We start from the raw sequence: 20,180 nt of genomic DNA, 5'->3' as shown, positions 1-20,180 counted from the left end.
CATTTTGGATCAGTATCAAGGTAATCAATATCATAACAATATCAGTATCAATATCAAGGTAACTATTGCAAAAAAAATACATAAAACTTTGCGCTCGATACTTTATATTAGTATGAAGTATTTTGATGTGAATGTGTCTGTATGTAGGTCTTATGCAAACCTAGGGCGGGATTGCATTCTGGGCCAGTTGTGTCTATGTCATTGTAAATTAAAAAAAAGATAACAATAACACATACTAATCCTTTTGTGAAATTAGTAAAACGTTAACAGTAATAACAGTAAGATTTATGTGGTTCTAAAATGAGTGGGGGTGTGGATTTCGTTTTTTGGGTATGGCTATAGTGAAACATTACTAGCTCAGAATAGTTACGGTCCTTTTGGTGTCGAATGGATGCTGTAGGGTATTTTACCATTTGTTTTGTGTTTAATGGTATCGTGCTTTATATGAAAATAGCATTGCAATGTTGAAACGAACCACCAAACAAAGCATAGTTCGACTGGTATGAAACACAGTTCTAATGTGTGTGTTTTGCTTTGATTATCTTGTGACAACCAGCAAATGACTATACTAGTTAAGCTGCTCTTGGGGCTTTCTGGTTTACGTAATTTTAGTCGACTCCGTTGCTAAAATTCGTATGTAAACAGTTATAAAAATAGCATTAGAAATCAAAATTATTAATTATTTCACATCTACAATTTCAAAATAAAAAAAACCCATGTATTCTCAATGTTAAAGTTATGCCCATTTCGGTTAAATTTTGGTTAGTGTCACCGCTGGTGAGATGAAGTGTTCGTGTTGGCAGTGTATTTTGTTAAGTGCTAGGGGAAGTAACCCTATCTCAGAGTGTGCTAACTTGCTGAACTAACCTGATAACGCTTGAATTGTTATCTCGGATAACCTACTTGGCAAAACAGAGAGAAAGAGAAGCGTAAGTAAGTTGAAATTTGATTTCAAAGTCATGATATTACATGCATTTGAACTACAATCACTATCACAATATGTAAGATGTTTAAATACTTTTGTAGTTGTATACATTGATTAAAAAACATGTATGAAAAACATAATACACGTATTAAACCGATTTGTAAACATTGAAACATTCGTTAAGTATGAATGTGCGATTTTCATAGTACTCTTTATCTAGTCCCTAACAATTCTCTACAAACATCGCCACAAGATGGAAGTTTGCGGAGGATATTAATACTTACACGACAAAGAGACGTCTATAAACACCTTAAAGGGACTGTCCAACAAATTTTGGCATGTTTAAAAGCTGGTCATTAACTGCTTTAAATGCTTTATATTGATAAATTTAAACATTTGAACTAAAAATCTCCCGTAAAAAATAAGAATACAATATAAAAAAGAAGAAAAAACGTTAACCTCCACAGGGCTCGAACCACGGACCCCTAAAGTCATGGAGTTTTGGAGTAAAATGTCTCCCGACTTTACCACTCGGCCATCCACGCTCACGACCAATGCGGAGGCATTTTTTAGCAATCCTCGTAGTTCCCCCAAAATATCGATTCGCGTCGAACTACGCTTTTGACTGTCGGACAGTCCCTTTAATAGTATCGGGTGTGAGACTCCTCTTAGACGAGCAGGCAGGTTATCGAACAACAGAACATGGACACTTGTAATGAAAAGAAAATCTATTTCCAGTCCACTGATTCGCTACCTTTATAAAAACTTCGATGATTTTTATCTTCTACTTTGTTAACCTCAGAGTATTAAACATTTGATAAGGCGACAAATATACGTTCATTCCAATGTTAGCTTTTTATTTGATGTAAGTCTGCACAAAACGTTAGATGCACCAGACTTTATAGTTGAACAAGCTTTTGCTTGTACGCTTAAATTAATTGTATATTTAAATCAAATATTCGAATAGTAAACCTTGATTCGAATTTTCAGCTTTTTAATGTCGTTGTTTTCCCTTCTATAAATAGAATCGACATGGGGTCTCGTGACAAGCGCTTCGCAAGCTCGACACCACGTGACCTCGTGACTTCAGAGATGAAGATGGGTGGACCTTTCGGCTGCGCGGCGTTCGCTATATTATTTACAGCATACACGTTTTTCATTGCTCTGAAATGTCAAATGGTAAATGACAAAATAACAAACAAATGTGCATTATTTTCTTAAAAGTTGTTCTTTTAAATGCATAGGTATTTAACGTAAAACATGTTCATATACCTTGTTATCTTTTGTTTTGTTCCTCTTTTATTCTGATTTTTACTCGCATTCTGATTTTTCTTCTTCCTCTTTTCCGTATTACTCTTTTTATCTTTTTCTTAATTCGTCAATCTAAAGATGAAAAAAACTCCTTGCTTTTAATTATTGTTTTTATTTCGCTGAAATAATATTCTGTAAGCTACTAGTGTACTAAATTTAGATGCAAGAGATTCAAGTGCAATTTTGTACAAATCGGCATCTTGCTCATTATGCGGTACATTCACAACGACCATGTATATAGTAAACGTTACGGATATGCAAACATTTTCTCAGGGAGCCTGGGACTTATTTTCCATACCGGAGTTACCAAACAGAGCCCTGTTACTGGACACGAAAGTGACCACGTGCGTTGTCGTCTGGTTCCTCCTCCAATGCGCCATTTACATGTCTCCAGTAGGCGGAAGCATGGAAACAGGAGCGTTGCTTACTTCTGGTGTACAACACTTATACAGAGCAAACGGTAAGGTATATGTAAGTTACATATTACTAAATATCTTAGGCGTACAAGTTCATAGCCTCTATAAAGCATTTTGCTTTAATTGAAGACCTGATTTGAGCTAAAGAAACTTGAAATTATATAATTTTCAGGCACGTGTGCGTTTAATCATTAATGCTCACTGTGAAATTACTGTTGTTTAAAGATTAGAGACTACACAATTGGAAACTTGGGCGGGGGGGGGGCGGATACAAATCATTAAAAAATACAGTAGATTTTGTTATGCGCAGAGTTCTGTCTTACATATTATACGACCTGCCTTGTATTGCTTAAATCAGTTCAAAGTAAAATGATTAAAAAAAACAGGGTTGTGAGGGTCCCTCCGTTCCAAACGTTGACTTTCTTTTGCTTATTTTTAACGGGCTTACATGGAAAATACATGAACAAATTAAATCAGAATATTGTAACATGAAGGCCGATTAAAGCGTTACACATTCCAGCAAATGTAATTTGACGTTAAGGGTCCTCACACTGTTACATGAGTCGTGTTCTGAGAAAAGTGGGCATAATGCATGTGCGTAAAGTGTCGTCCCAGATTAGTCTGTGCAGTCCACACAAGGCTAATCAGGGACGACACTTTCCGCCTAAATTAGATTTTGCTGATAAAAGACTTCATTTAAACGAAAAATGCCATAAAACCGGAAAGTGTCGTCCCTAATTAGCCTGTGCGGACTGTACAGGCTAATCTGTGACGACACTTTACGCACATGTATTATGCCCAGTTTTCTCAGAACACGACTCATATTGTCTGATCCCTGAACAAAATGACAGGAAAACTATCGAATTAATAAGATTTTTGGTATAAAGAAAGTATTAAGAAAGTTTAACATAACATTTGAGAGTCAATATTTGTATTTGCAATACTATATTGTGTAGAAAAGTTCAGTTATAAGATTAATAGTAGATTACCATTAATAAGGTGATAAACGACTTCTATTGTTAAATCGAAGTTCTATATCTATTGATAGATCTTTGGTTACATGAATTCCTTATTATTGATGTTTAACTTCAATAAATCGGCAATATTGCATCACTGTTTTGTTCACTTTGGCTGTAGCGTACATTTTATTGCGTGATGTTGTATTAATCGAGCCATTTATTATATCATGTACCTCCTTACGTTAAAATCAAATTAAATCAAATTAAATATTCTATTCAAAACAACGACTTTATTTAAAATCGGTACATCCACACCCATGAGAAACAAAACACATTTGGTGAAAAGACATAACATAAACAATTCAGTAAGTGTTTAACATGTCCAAAACTAAAACGGATATAGTCCTATGTTTATCGGAACGGAACGGATATGTATGATACATAGCGCATAAAAAAGTCCACCTTCCTAACCGTTGAATGCGGAAACAACGTACATATTTAGAGATATAAAATCCGTACCCAGTAACTACATAGCCCAATATGAAGTAAGAAAACATATAGGCATGTTATGAATAGATAAAGTCAGATAAACTTATACCGGTACTCCGCATTGCAGCTCTCTTCGCTTTGGCGATAAACATCTTTGTCCTGGGGACAGCAGTCGTGTTTGGTTATGACGTCACAAGGATTGCTGCGTCGCTGATACAACTGGTAACGTCATCGATAACACTATGTCTCATCGCAAGCGTGGTACTCTATCTCAGAGGACGACGACTGCAACCAAGCGATAGAAATCCAAATGGAAATAAAGGTATGCTCGTGTGTTTGAGCGGCGATGTGCCGATTGTAAATGACGCGAAAACATAGATATGTTTCAGTGTCCCTTAATACTCTTTTAATTGGCAAAATATTTTAATTAATGTGCACGACTTTGTGTTGTTGTTCAAAATAATGTAAGATGCATACACCTTTTTAAGAAATTCTTTAATAAGGTAAGTTTTTGTGTTTATTCGTTCAACGAATTATGTTTGTATATTTCCGTTTTCTTTTGAATATGCAGTTAGTTGTTAAACCTCCAGTTTAACAATTTACTAAATAAAGAAAATCATATTAAGAAGGATTTACCAAATGTCACATATCTAAATAAGTTTTTTTAATGTGTTCGATTTGTAATAAATTTAATTGGTTCTTTTTCAGGAAACATAGTATACGATTGGTTTATGGGTCAGGAGCTGAATCCAAGATGGCGGAATCTGGATTTTAAATACGTATTATTCCGCAGCGCAATAATTGGCTGGATACTTATAAACATCTGTAATATGGTTGAACATTATCAAAGATACCAGTCTTTAAACATAACGCTACTAGTCTTAAATGCCGTGCAGCTTTACTATGTGGCGGACTACTTTTACTTCGAACGCGGAGTGATCGTGTCACGCGATATAGTCCACGAAGGATTGGGGTACAACATTCTGCTGCAATTTGTAATGATACCGTTCTGCTTCTGTATCCAGACGAGATTTGTGGCATCCACAAATTACCAACAAAGCACATGGACTGTTTTGTCGATCACATTAGTCTATGGTAATCCTCTTGTAAATTAAAGCATGCATCACTTCAATGAACCATATGATACTAAAATGTATAACGTTTGCTATACGGTGAAATGTGTCGTCCAGTTTAAAACACATTTTTTTCGCGAAAGTCTGTTCCAGTATCTTGTGTATATTTACGTTAACACTATTCTTTCTTTGAGTTATTGCTCTGGAAATGTAAAACTGATATAAAAATCATGTGTATTTTCTTTTTCTATCCGCAGTTCTAGGTTTCTACATCTACAGAGTAAGTAACTCTGAGAAAAACGACTTCCGCAAGAATCCGCATGACCCAAAGCTTTCGCGTATGTAACTGAATTTGTATGAAGAAATCGGCGTTCTGTGAAAACTGGGCTTTATGCATGTGCGTAGAGTCATCGCAGATTCCGCCTAAACTTGATTTTCAATAAGCAGATATTTTCTTTTATACGAAAAATACCATTTCATCGGTAGTGTCGTCCCTTATTAGCCTCAGAGGACAGCACAGGCTAATCTGGGATGCCACTTTACATTCATGCATTAAGCCCAGTTTTCCCAGAACGAGGCTACAATGTTTTATGCTGATTAAATGTGTCTTGTTCTGTGAAAGCTGGTCATAATGCATGTGCGTAAAGTGTCGTCCAGATTAGCCTGTGCAGTCCGCACAGGCTAATCAGGGACGACACTTTCCGCTTTAATGGTATTTTCAGTTTCAAGGAAGTCCCTCCTTACCGACTGCACAGGCAAATCTGGGACGACACTTTACGCACTTGCATTATGACCAGCTTTCACAGAACAAGACACAAATATGTTTTGAGTGCGATCTAACTCGCTCCAAAACAATGTTAAATGATATTCCAAATAAGGTTATAATTCCATTTCAATACGTTCATTTACTAAACGAAAAAGCATACGTTTTAAGTCATGAGCGTTGTACATTTGTTTAAAGGACTTGTCAGTTTGGTGAAATGACAATTTTCCGACAATAGTAGGTAATGATTCCAAAAAACGAGTGCATAATATTCAAACAAGCAATATGAAACTACTTATGAAGAAATATGTAAAAAAAATCCGTCTGCTCGTCTAACAAAAATCATAAGTCAAGATCTGTAATATACCGTTTTTAAGCTTATCCTAAGAAGACCATACATGTTAAGTTGACCCATTTATGCCTAGCGTCAAGAAAAAAGACCTTTGCAAAACGCGTACACCCAGATGAGACGCCGCATGAATGCGGCGTCTCATCAGGCTAAATATAGAAATAAATATACTAGACATCCCTAATTTTGGAAATAAATTGATCCAATTTAGAAGGATGGGAGAGTCCACTAGGCATTAATGGGTAAAATACGCGATAAAATACACATATAACATGCCTATGTGGTGCAGTATAACGCGTATGATTGTGTTTCTTATGGTCCCTGGTTCAAATATCTGGGAAGGAAAATATTATTATTCAACCTGTTTCCTTTGTTTCATTTTAACTTTAACCTATTTTACATTATATTGTTTTGCAACTAAAAACATTTCAATGACTTTTTCCAAAATTAATAAAATATGTCAATAATTCAACTGAAGCCTAACGAAAACAATAGGCGTTCAGTGTTTGGGTGGCAATTACTACATTCAACGGATTAGTCAGTATTAGCGTACAAACATTATTAATAGTATAAAGTATGAATACGACTACAAGAACGACAACTACTTCTACCACGATGGTAATCATAATACGAAGAAGAATACGTGGCTTACCAGATGTCCAGGTCTAATGAAACATGGAATTTGTCCATATATCGCATATTTCATATTTTGCAGATCTTAAGACCATTGCCACGAAATCGGGAAAGCACCTGTTGATAAGCGGCTGGTGGGGAACATGTCGACACCCAAACTACTTGGGAGACCTTATAATCTCGCTCAGCTACGCACTGTTTACAGGTATATCTTAATCTGTGTTGGAAGCTTAACCCATTTACTAGTGGACTCTCCCATCCTTCTAAATTGGATTTATTTCCAAAATTAGCGATGTCTAGTATATTTATTTCTATATTTAGAATATTTTTTACAGAAATTTCTTTAAGCAAACAGCGCAAACCCTGATGAGACGCCTCATCATGCGGCGTCTCATCTGGGTCTACGCTGTTTGCCAATGCCTTTTTTCTAGACGCTAGGCATAAATGGATTAATGATGTTTCCGTTGCTTTTTATTGCAAACGTTGTGTGCTTTGTTTTTGTATGTTTTGTTTTGTAACTGTAATGCGTTGGTTGTAAATTAATAACTTTCTGATTTGGGCGTGAGTTATTTTCGAGGTGATAACTCCGTTTAAATATCATTATATTTCCATCATTGAAGCGGATTATTTATAAATACAATGTCTTATGTGTTGTTTCACTGGCTGCTTTCTTTTAAGACGCCGTTCGCATGGAACATGTAATAAGTTTTTACCCGATTATTTTCAGACGTAACTCAAGCGCTACCCTACCTTGGGTTGCCCGATATCGTTGTCATTAGTTATTACAAGATTTTTTACCAGTGTCATCCACGTGGTACTCTTCTAGTGATTGCCCGATACCGTTGTCATTAGTTATTACAAGATTCTCTACCAGTGTCATCCACGTGGTACTCTTCTAGTGATTGCCCGATACCGTTGTCATTAGTTATAACAAGATTCTTTACCAGTGTCATCCACGTGGTACTCTTCTAGTGATTGCCCGATACCGTTGCAGTAAGTTTTAACACGAATTTTGCCATGCGTAATTCGCGTGGTACTCTACCTGGTCATATAGTTTCTATTTACCATTGTAATTAAGCCGCGCTCGGCAAAACTCTGGCTTAACCCATTTATGCCAAGTGGACTATCCCATCCTAAATTGGATCAATATATTACCAAAATTAGGGATGTCTAGTATATTTATTTCTATATTTAGAATATTTCTTAAAGAAATTCCTTTAAGCAAACAGTGCAGACCCTGATGAGACGCCGCATCATGCGGCGTCACATCTGGGTAAACGCTGTTTGCCAAGGCCTTTTTTCTTTACGCTATTCATAAATGGCTCAATGAATGTGCGTAAACTATCGTCCCAGATTAGCCTTTGCATCCAGCGCAGGCTAATCATGGACGACACTTTCCGTGTTTATGGAATTTTTCGTGTAAATTAGGCCTCTTCCAAACAAGAATCCAGTCTAAGCGGAAAGTATCAATCATGATTAGCCTGTGCGGACTGCGAAGGCTCATCTGAGTCGATACTTTACGCACATTATTAAGCTCCGTTTTCCCAGAGCGCGTTTCAAACACTTCTTACACGATTATTGTTTAGGCGTCACTCACGTGTTACCATACCTGGGCACGGTGTTTCTCATGCTTCTTCTTATCGACCGGGAGAGAATGGACGGTGAAGACTGCAAACGCAAGTACGGGCCGGACTGGGAAAGATACTGCAGCATTGTGAAATATAGAATCATTCCATGGCTATACTAATATAACTGTGGATATTGTTTAGTGTACTAATTACACTGTACTCGCTATCGCAGGGATATATACTGCAGCATTGTGAAATATAGAATCTCCCCAGGGATGTATGCGTCGCGTTCTGAGAAAAATGGGCATAATGCATGGGCGTTAAATGTCATCCCAGATAAGCCCGTGCAATACACACAGAATAATCAGGGAAGACACTTTCCGCTTGTATGACACTTTTCGATTAAATGAGTCTTCTAAAAAAAAATCCAATTTAAGCGTAAAGTGTCGTCCCTGATTAGCCTGTGTGGACTGCACAGGCTAATCTTGGACGACACTTTACGCACATGCATTATGTCCAGTTTTCTAAGAACTTGCCTCTATTAATCTAATCTTTCTGAAAATGTGTCAATGTACTTAATACACTGAACACCAATCTCGGACGTAACACACAAACATTTGGACAATGTCGGTAGTCATACTGCAGCATTGTGAAATCATGATATCTGTGTTAATTAAGTACAAAGAAATAACATAAGACCCCAGACCTTTTTTCCTGTCTTTGTGAATCAGCTTTTGACCCATGACTTTGTGAAAAATGAGTATAAACTTTTCAAAATTGTGAAAACTTGTAAAACTTGTGAAATTCAGTTTGTTATATATATAATATTTAAAGCATGTATAATATAAAAATTTCTTCAAATGATGCATAAAATCATATTTTCATTCTATGGACTCAATTTCTGTCAACAAAACTTACACCGTACATTCACAACATCTGATCAATAACATTCGGACAGGTAAACTGTATCTCAAATCATAGGTCTACATGTTTTTTACAACTGTCAATACATTTCTATGCTAAAATATGAAAACATAGTGCAGCAGTAAATTTTAACTAAAAACAACAACAACAAATCAAGATGTTTATATAACTAAACCCTTTGAAGAAATTCTCTCATTCAGACATTTACATAATTTTTGTTCAAGTCTAAAATAAACACAGTGATTATTCGTAGAACAAGTCCTTTAGCTTAACCAACAAGAAACCGTCGGAGACGGGCGATGCTCCCCAACGGTTTTTTGTCACAATATTGCACTATATATCCAGATAAGAGGAAACGTCTTGAGGGGCATAACTTTGGACAAAATAATACGATGGTGGTTTACCAACTTAAAAATTTCAAAGGGCCGTAACTCTCTAAATAAATCATCTAACCAGAACCCACAAATAAGATGCGCATCTCCTCAAGGTAGTTAAGCTTCCCATAAAGCTTCATTGAATTCCAGTCAGTAGTTGGGGAGAAATAGCCCGGACAAGAATTGCACTATATGTACAGTTTATAGAATGTTTCAAAGGGCCATAACTCTGTGAAAAATCATCCGACCATAACCGGCTGATAATATGCACATCTCCTGTTGGTAGTGGAGTTTCCCATAAAGTTTCATTGAATTCCCGTAATAAGTTGCTGAGAAATAGCTCGGGCAAGAATTGCACTATATGTACACCGGAAAATTTCAAAGAGCCATTACTCTGTGAAAAATCATCTGACTAGAACCCGCTGATTATATGCACATATCCTCTTGGTAGTGAAGCTTCCCATAAAGTTTCATTGAATTCCGGTCATTAGTTGCTGAGAAATAGCCCGGACAAGAATTGCACTATATGTACAGTTAGAGGAAAAATTCAAAGGGCCATAACTCTGTGAAAAAAATCATCCGACCAGAACCGGCTGATAATATGCACATCTCCTCTTGGTAGTGAAGCTTCCCATAAAGTTTAATTGAAATCCGGTAATTAATTGCTGAGAAATAGCCCGGACAAAAATTTTGCACGGACGGACGCAAGGACGGACGAAGCGGCGACTATATGCCCCCCCCCCCCCCCAAAAAAAAAATTGCCATATGGTTTCTCACTAAAAACATAAGATGCTTGAATGGATTTTTAGACAAAATTATGATGCACGAAAACGTCGGAGCGCTTATGTTTTGAAGTTCAGCGACAATATTTCGACGTAATTTACGTCCGTACGTACACTAATAAAAACGATGACATTAAAATGAAACGTAAATTTGAACTGTTAAATCGCCTTTTTTGACACAAAACTTGAGCACACGTCGTCCGATTTTCACAGATGAAAATGGCCGTTTTGTGAAGTATTGCGGCCGTTTAATTTTGTGAAATGTCCGTGACGACATTGTGAAATGGCCGTCTACGGCCATTCTCTAAGAAGGATAAAAAGCCTGGGTCACCGTGAGCTGAAAAAAGACAATTCTTACTCCCAGTAGAAATTTTCGATGGTACTTAATTTCGTTTTTCGTTCAGCTGTACAATTGGGCTTGGTTATGTTAAGGTTCATGTGACATTTTTTAGAGGTCAACATTTCGCACTAGATGGCTTGTCCGAAATATCGCTGCCAAACGCCATAATGTACTTCAAAATAACACGTATGTCAAACGGTTTCTTACACACGCAATCCAGATAGCTTCCTTTAAAGTCAATATGATACTTCATGGCCAAATGGCGAAAAAAGCTTTTTAATGTTAAAATATTGCCTTTTAGAGCTATATTTTCTAGTTAAAGGATTGTTAAATAAATTGGCAAAATTTGAGTGGGCTTGAAGTGAGTTTGAAAAAGACTGACAACGTTTCGCCTTTTATTGATTTTTGTCAGAAAAGTGAAAATATTTTAAATCGGTCAGACACTATTTTTATGTCCCCCCGTCTAGACAGGGGGACATATTGTTTTTGCCCTGTGTGTTGGTTGGTTTGTTGGTTTGTTTGTTTGCGTCAAACTTTAGCATTGGTCATAACTTTTGCAATATTGAAGATAGCAACATCATATTTGGTATACATGTGTATCTCATGTGTATCACATTTTGAGTGGTGAAAGGTCAAGGTAAAGGTCATCCTTCACGGTCAAAGGTAAAATATATGGGGGGACATAGTGTTTCACAAACACATCTTGTTATATTTGCTTATAAATGAAATACGATCGTTCGGCTCTACGGTGTTATTGCATATCTCGCCGTTGTTTCGTTTTTGTTTTAAGACCGTGGAAATAGGAAGTACAAAGTAAAGTAAATAACTTTACATCTATGCGATTTTTAAAATAGGCTGTTGTGATCTTAAGAAATAACAATTCGTATGCCATGTTGTGCAGTTTAATAAGTAATGTTTGAATAAAAGACCAAGCACTTTTAATGTAAGTGGATTGTTGCCTTGTTTTAATTGACCCACCGACGTGGTCGTTTTTTCGGCATAGCTGTATACGCCAGCTTTTCATCTAACCTGACCTTTGTAACTGTCCAATAAAATTCAAATAAAATTTCCCACGGCTAGGTCAGAATGAATACACTTCATTTATCCCCATAGGCTGATTTGAGCATACGCCCGGAACATTGGAAACATATCCGCGTCTTTGTAGCACTGTGTTACTGCGTGTTAAGCATGAAACAATTTTATCTCTAATGAAAAGGCTTAATAGATAGAACAGCTTTACACTCAATCTCGACATCAATACAGTTTGTGCGTGCACCTTTTATTTTCAGAGGATTGCCAGCGCGAGAACGTTTGTACTTAAAGGCTATGTTCTCATATGTAGTAGTAACTTCCATATTCCTGTCAACATGTTAACATGTAAAGAGCAGTGGAAGCGAGGCCTCTTTTTAATGCATTGCATTTCAACCCGCGAGGTATCGGGTCATTTCGCGGCCAGTGTGTTTTGTTTTTGTTTTTTATCGAGTGCACCGGGATTGTCTCCCATATGGCCATCGCCCCCAGAAAGACGTGTTAGTTGGTTACGGGGGATAGTGCAAGATACAGGTGACACCCCGTTCTAGAGGTGACCCTGGGTCTTTTAGTGCCCGGTGTATAGCACCTAGTACACTGCACCTCGGTTTAACGTCTCATGCGAAAGACGAGTTAGTAAATTAGGTGCAGCGGGGGATCGAACCAGCGATCTCTGGATTGTGAAGCCAGTGTGTTACCACTAGACCACGGATTCGCTACACGGCGGACAGGTTGTGTGAATGTCAGAGTTTATATACAGGTCATCGCTGCGTCTTCACGACTACCTATGTGCTGACCGAAGTTCGCGGCCAGTAAAATAATCGTTATAAAATAAAAACGCTATAGCGTGAACTAGGTGAACTTGAATTTTCTTTAGACCAGAAAGAAGTTAAATGAAGATATCCAGCGATATAATTATGGTATGTCAATAATAGATTCTTAATGTGTTTTCAACAATACCATGATAAATATTATTTTTAATTAATTTAACAAGAATTATTCCCCCATATTGACTAATTTATTAAGCATGAGCGCGATGATTCTCGATACTTGAACTAATAATCGAATCAAATAGAAATGCCCGACAAACCACTAAAACAGGTTTGTTCGAAGAACGCGCGTATAAAAAAAATATGTACGGATACTTTGCGTGTGGCCGGTTGACTCATATGTTTTAATTTCACTTCCATTCTTCTTTTGGTGTTCTGTTTTGTATCTATAGGTTTATGACCAGCAATATGTAATAATGTAAAATAAGCCGCGAAAACTCCGCGTAACATCCCGTACTGCGTGTGATGCAGCTAAGAACTGCACAGAAAAAGACATTCGCTATCCTTGATCTCATTCATTGAACTCTTTACCTTTGATGAACTCCAACCAAAATCAACGCCGTATATCTTGTTTAAAGATATTTCTTGTTAAATATACTTTTTATATCTTTGTTTTGTTTTGTGCTGTGTTGCGACAGAAATCATTTGAAAATGTTTTTGCCATTTTAAGATTAAGTAAATAGAAACCCCAAACGCTTATACTATAAACCTCACTGCGTTATTACCACTATATAACGACACTTTACTCATCTCCATTTGGTAGCATTATGAGTCCGACGTAAAAAAAGTCCGCGGATGAATTCCGCTTTTGTACAAACAAACTATGCTTTTTGAATTCAAGTGATTATTTATAATTTATCTGTTTTACATTTGTTGTATCCTTGAAAATCCAGCCAATTATATTCATATTAAAATATTTGTTTATAATGTACCGGTTTTTTCACTATCGGTTGTAATCGAGCAATGCCAATGGCGTTGTGTGTCGAAAATTTGGTCTGCATACCCACTTATGGCCATATTCCACTACAAAAACAAGCCCACGCACGATTCGCTACGATTTATCAAACTTATTGAATCGGGAAGACTCGTGACAGTCTACGATTCACTTACGACTCTGGTACGATTGAGTTACAACGAACCGTGAGGTTTGTTAAAGTCTTGCGAATAGGGTTTAGACTTCACTACGATGTGTAAGAATCTACTGCGACTGTACTACGAACGATGCAGATCGGTCACGACTAAGCTAGGACCTCACCGAACGCACCCATGAATTAGGCGCCAAGATCTATATTGATATTGATCATTATTTACAATGTGACCTACATTCTTCTGTGTACATGCACATGTGTAAGAAGGCCTCCGTTCCTTCTTTGACGCCAAATCAAAAATGAAAGGTCGACGAGGAGCAGCTGTAGTATTTGCCATTTTTGATTGTAAACAAATTACCTTTTAATCATACAAAGCCAGGTAACAAATGAATTACTGAAAAAACCGAGAAGCTCTGTTTATATACCACACCCATTCTCCGAACTGTTTCGTAACTAAAACGCGAGAATCTTAGCGGGCTCTTAACTCACTCGGGGTGAACTCGTGAGAGTTCTTACAAAGTCGTAGCTGATTCGTAGACAGATCACGTGATCGTCAATTTCCCGATTGTGTCACGAATTACCTACGATTCCATTACGCGGCCCAAGAACGCACTATGATGCTGTTACGAGTCAACTGCGATTAAATTCAGTCTTGGAGGTCCTGGCCAAATTTAAAATCTGTCCTCGATTTTTCGGGAGCTCACGCGTTGCTGGAATCACTTACGACCGGCCAACGACTAGCAACGAATGATTTAGGACCTTCGCCGATTGCGCTACGAATGTCTCCGACCTCAATATATTTGAAATCGGGACAAATCGTCGGAAATCGGATCGTAGTGGAATACCCCTATTAGAGACTGTAAATACTGGTGTCCGAGATGCAGTTTGAACGAAAATGGTTTGATGGATATCACTGCGGGGAATCACGTGATCACAAAAGTACATCGTACGCACACAATGGCGGGAAAAGCTCTCGCTTATTGACGAAAATCAAGGTATTCTCATATTTTATAATATCTAAATTAATGATAACTATGCGCAAAGTACCCGCTTAGTATCCTTATATACTCTGGTAATTGTCGTTTTTCTTAGATTTCTGTAGTTTTCTCAAACTTTCAGACACAATAAACAATGAAAATTGTACATCGTCTGAACATACTTTATTTTGACCCGTTTGCTATTCAAGATGACAAACAAACAAATAAATACAACAGTTTTTGCTTTCTAACATGCTTAGAATATTTCGTACAAGGTTTTTCCACGTTGTTTAAGCTTTTTTGGATCTGTGGCGAGTAATTTGGAAAATAGTACATCGTCTGAACGTTTTTGTTTGAGTACATCGTCTGAACTGTTTTGAGTACATCATCTGAACTGCGTCTGTTTTTACTTTTAATGCGATGTTTATAATAATACAATTGTAATAACATCTGTGATCAGCCAATAACTTTATTTATAACGCTAGTATTCTTTTAATTTTACTACAAAAATCAATGGGCAAAGAAATCCATCATGCTGTTACAATTTTTGAGGGAGGAAAGTTTATTTTATAACTTCTGAATACAAAATATATACTCTACATTTTATTTGCACACGATGATAATAAATATATACACCAATACATTTTATTTGTTAACTGTCTTCACAATCTAGGTAAAATCCATTCTCTCTCAAACTGCCACCAACTCTCTCTCTACTACTTGTATCTTCACATCTCAACGTTCAATCCCACTCTCTCCTAGCTTCTCCATGCACCTGGCTTTTTATACAAATATATCTACCCTCCCATATTTGGATGTGTGGAAAGACACTGACAGGACCTAACATTTAATCGATATTTATTATTGCAACTGTTGAAATATTTGACAAGCAGACTTTGCTGAGCAACAAACAAGACTAGTCTTTATTACGAAATGATGACCACATGGTATCCTGTTCTGATAACACATGTCCGCCATGCTCCGATGGCATCAAACAAAGCAGTCTAAATTGAGTTCATATACTAAAATTTATAACAATGCCCATCTGTGAACGTGTGTTTATTCAATGTGTTAAAAATGTATTTGCTGTTATGTTGTCAGCTGTATGCTATTATATTTAAATTTCAGAACTGAGATAAGATTATACTACACAAGGTCCAAGAAGAGTTTACCATGTATGCCAACAGCAAATCGAATCCGGTAATGTTCTCGCTACATATCGATGGGCAAATAAATTAAGCCCTCAATATGAAGTGGACAAATTACACTGTTTTTTATTGTTTCATATTGAGAAATAGACAACAGTGAACGGAGTGAAACGAGCTTCAGTAAGGGCAATTTTATAACTGCACTACCATGACCACGAATATTTGTGCTTAGGTACAGCTGGCTTGGTTTGGAAACGTCACCAGGCACGAATCTCTGTGCAAGACTGTTATCCAGGGCACGTTATAGGGAGGTCGACGCCGAGGCCGTCAGAAGAAAAGCTGGATGGATAATGTAAGAGTAGACATGCCTTTCCGGCATGGATGAATTACTCTAAGCAACACACAACAGACCTGACTGGAAAAGGATTTCTGTACTGTTGCCCCTAATTTCCCTAAACAACATAACCGGTCAAGGGATTGATGAGAAAATTATCACCGTGATATGACTTTAATAAATCTTGAGAATGACTGTGATTAAGAATTTATTTAATCTAACAGTCATATATTTGAATTTGTGAACATGCCAATCTATGTACTGTATATGAGCATAATCTTTATCTCTCTGACTATGACATAACCAATACAAAGCACTGGAAATTTAGTTTAGTGCAAATAAAAACTGCATTTGTTACATAAAAATATAACGTTTAGTTTCTTATTTTTAGCTCACCTGAGCACAATGAGCTCATGGTGTGCTTTTAGGATCACCATTTGTCCTTAATGCGCCGTCAACATTTTTCCTTGGTAGCACTCTATTGGTAACATTTATTGCTTGATTGTATTGAAACTTGGTAAGAAAAGTTGTGTCAGTGATATCTTTGTCGTGTTCGAAACTTGGTCACACCAGGTCAAAACCTAGGTCACTATGTCAAAATAAAGAAAAATATTGTTAACACTAGAATTCACATTTGTCGTTCAATCTTCTTGAAACATGGTCACAACGTATGTCTTAATGATATATCAGCTTTCTTTGAAAGTGGTTCAGGTTCGTTGAAAAAGATGGCCGCCAGGGAGGGGCATATTTACTCACATGGCTATAGTAAAACCTTTTTTACACTCTAGAAGTCACATTTATACTACAATCTTCACGAAACTTGGTCCGAACATTTGTTGTTATGATACATCGGCTTAATTAAAAAATTGTTACGGTCCGTTGACACACATGGCCACAAGGAAGCGGGGCAGTTTACCTTGTATGGCTATAACAAAACCTTGTTAACACTATTGTTTATAAAAAAAAATATTGCTGCACTGATGTTGTCTGTTGGAACTTATATCTGACAATGAAGAAAATACACACAACACTAGTTGTAATGCACCACATGCTGAAGTGTACAAATGCATAATTTCAACATTGCGCTAGGCTATCAACAGCAGTATATTCTGATAGGAAGACATTCGTGTACCGGGTATAATAGATATAAAATAGATAATAAATATAAAAGTCCTCAAAATGCGTTAATCCAGTAGATTTCTCTTGAAGCATCATAACTTTTGTAATGTGTATTTGCTGTGTTTTGATAAGATCTTATATCTGCCCCCCCCCCCCCATCAAATTGGGCACATGTCCGGTAGGAAGTTATTTTATCAGTTATTTAGCTTCAATAAAAAATTTACTTCCCGCGTGTGGCAACTTCTGACCCCAGTCAAGATTAAATAACGCATACATGTATTCTAGGGCCTCTATATGATGTTGCATATAAAATGTAATACTAGGTCATTATGACTTCTTTATTAACATTAAATTTTATTTCATGACATAACATAAACATAATTTGTATATGGCATAAAATAGCACAAAGCATTCTTAAAGCATTCGGAAAGTCTATAACAATTCATAAAATAAGTATTAAAAGGAGGTGGTAGAATCTGATAAGAGTTAACATTTGAGATGTAGATATACAACTATTTAATATCTTAGATACATTAGTACAAACTATTTTACGAATATGCATCTCGTTAAATTGTCTGCTTGTATTGTAGTGTTCTCATAGCGTTCAGATTCACACGATATCGATTCCACTTAACTGTTCGCTTTTCGTTTTGACTGATCAATTGTTAATGTTTAGAAGAAAATCTGATTCAGTAGCGTCATGAGTGCCACGGCATATTTTTCACAAGATGGCTGCTGCTCAAAAAGAGCCCTTGAAAAAATGCTTTTCTTTGTTCGCTTTTTGGGTGGAGATACTTTATACAATGGTGAACAAAATGGTGACTTAATGGGCGTTAGCACAGGTGTAATTTGTTGCTGACAAACTCCAGAGTGACATGCATTTGACGAAATGCATTTTGGTGTAACTAATCGTATTGTTTGCGATGTTTTCAAGCGCTTTCTCTTCAAACGATGAAGCGATAGACTTGACTTTTGGCGCATTTTGAAATAACAAAACAGCTATATATAACAGACATCTAATTATACAAATTTATTTTATGACATCAATATTTTATCTTAACAAAAATAATTGTATATCGATTACCACATATATGTCATTCAGACTAACATTTACATTTAATATCATATACTACATATATTATTGAAGCTTGGCAAAATCACCGCAAGCTCAGAGCTGCCACTGTTTCGAGCCGAGCATAATATTTTTAATAAGTTCTCACATGCGCCAAGTATGTAAACAAAATGTCACATGCGCCAAGTATGTAAATAGAAATGGTAAGTTCAGTTTAGTTTTACTGCAAACTACATTTGGTCTTTTTAAATATAAATATGTGAAAAGCCATGGATCTTTCGTCCAAATGAATTACCTCCAATGACATTATTCTTATGCTTTAATATATATAAATAACAACCTTTTTCGAGAGTGACTTGTATTTAATTTAATTAATTTAAATTAATAAAATTAGACTCTATGTAAACATGTAAATATAACACAGGATTTTGTGTTTTCTGATCATAGAACGGAACGTCATTTGGACGAAAAATCGCTTGGCTGATCACTGATGTTATTACAATTTAATTATGATCAACATCGCATTAAAATTAAAAACAGAAGCAGTTCAGATGATGTACTCAAAACAGTTCAGACGATGTACTCAAACAAAAAACGTTCAGACGATGTACTATTTTCCAAATTACCCGCCACAGATCTAAAAAAGCTTAATCAACGTGGAAAACCTTGTACGAAATATTCTAAGCATGTTAGAAAGCAAAAACGGTTGTATTTATTTGTTTGTTTGTCATCTTGAATAGCAAACTTGTCAAAATAAAGTATGTTCAGACGATGTACAATTTTCATTTTTTATTATGTCTGAATGTTTGAGAAAACTACAGAAATCTGAGTAAAACGATAATTACAAGAGTACATAAGGAGACTAAGTGGGTACTTTGCGCATAGTCATCATAAATTTAGATATTATAAAATATGAGAATACCTTGATTTTCGTCATTAAGCGAGAGCTTTTTCCGCCATTTTGTTCGTACGATGTACTTTTGTGATCACGTGATTCCCCGCAGTTGATATATTGAAAGAAGAGTACGACATAATTTGTCTTGTTTATTTGTTCCGTTGAACAGATTTAATCATATTGTTTATGTGCCTCTGGATGAAGTTATTTACGAAAATACACACAAAAATGCATTTCCCAAGGCAAGATCCTATCGCCAAAATAACAAGACATGGATTCTTAAATATGCATTAGTTTGTGCTCTTAAAGGGGCCTTTTCACGCTTTGATAAATTGACAAAATTGAAAAAAATGTTTCAGATTCGCAAATTTTCCTTGAAGTTATGATATTTGTGAGGAAACAGTAATATCGAACATTAACATGCTCTTAAATATGCATTATGTGCATCTTTTGACGATTTAAAAACCTGAAAATTATAAAGCGTTGCAACGCGAAACGATTGGAAAATTTGGAGAATTCTGTTGTTGTCGTTGTATTATTTTGATACTACGAGAATTGCATATATAACGTGAAAAATACGCTGGGCATGTCATGAGCGCGTTTGGTCTAGTGGATAGAGCTGTAGACTTTAGCTCCATGGCTCCAGGGGGTCGGTGGTTCGAGCCCCGTTGAGGGTTACTTAATTTTTTTTATATATTTGTATTCTTGTTTTTTTAATTGGAGATTTTTAGACCCAATGTTAACATTTATCAATATAAAGCATTTAATAATAAACTTTAAAA

General features: G+C 36.3%; 1 protein-coding gene across 2 annotated transcripts; it reads left to right on the top strand.

Annotated features, from left to right (window-relative positions):
- Positions 1-852: 852 nt before the first annotated feature.
- LOC127837550 (delta(14)-sterol reductase TM7SF2-like) lies at positions 853-9,373 on the top strand. 2 transcript variants are annotated; one of them, XM_052364741.1, is made up of 8 exons: positions 853-929; positions 1,951-2,104; positions 2,510-2,696; positions 4,228-4,422; positions 4,809-5,195; positions 5,431-5,511; positions 7,001-7,123; positions 8,505-9,373. In XM_052364741.1, the coding sequence occupies exons 2-8, from the start codon at positions 1,958-1,960 to the stop codon at positions 8,663-8,665; spliced, it is 1,281 nt and encodes a 426-aa protein (XP_052220701.1). In that variant the 5' UTR covers positions 853-929; positions 1,951-1,957; the 3' UTR covers positions 8,666-9,373. The 2 variants fall into 2 exon arrangements, with proteins under 2 accessions (XP_052220701.1, XP_052220700.1); XM_052364740.1 differs by having other exon boundaries at positions 865-933.
- The last annotated feature ends 10,807 nt before the right edge of the window (positions 9,374-20,180 follow it).

Source organism: Dreissena polymorpha, chromosome 7 (assembly GCF_020536995.1).
Source record: "Dreissena polymorpha isolate Duluth1 chromosome 7, UMN_Dpol_1.0, whole genome shotgun sequence".
Classification (NCBI taxonomy): Eukaryota; Metazoa; Mollusca; class Bivalvia; order Myida; family Dreissenidae; genus Dreissena; species Dreissena polymorpha.
The sequence above is the reverse complement of the archived record's forward strand: the minus strand, read 5'-3'. Positions and strand labels throughout refer to the sequence as shown.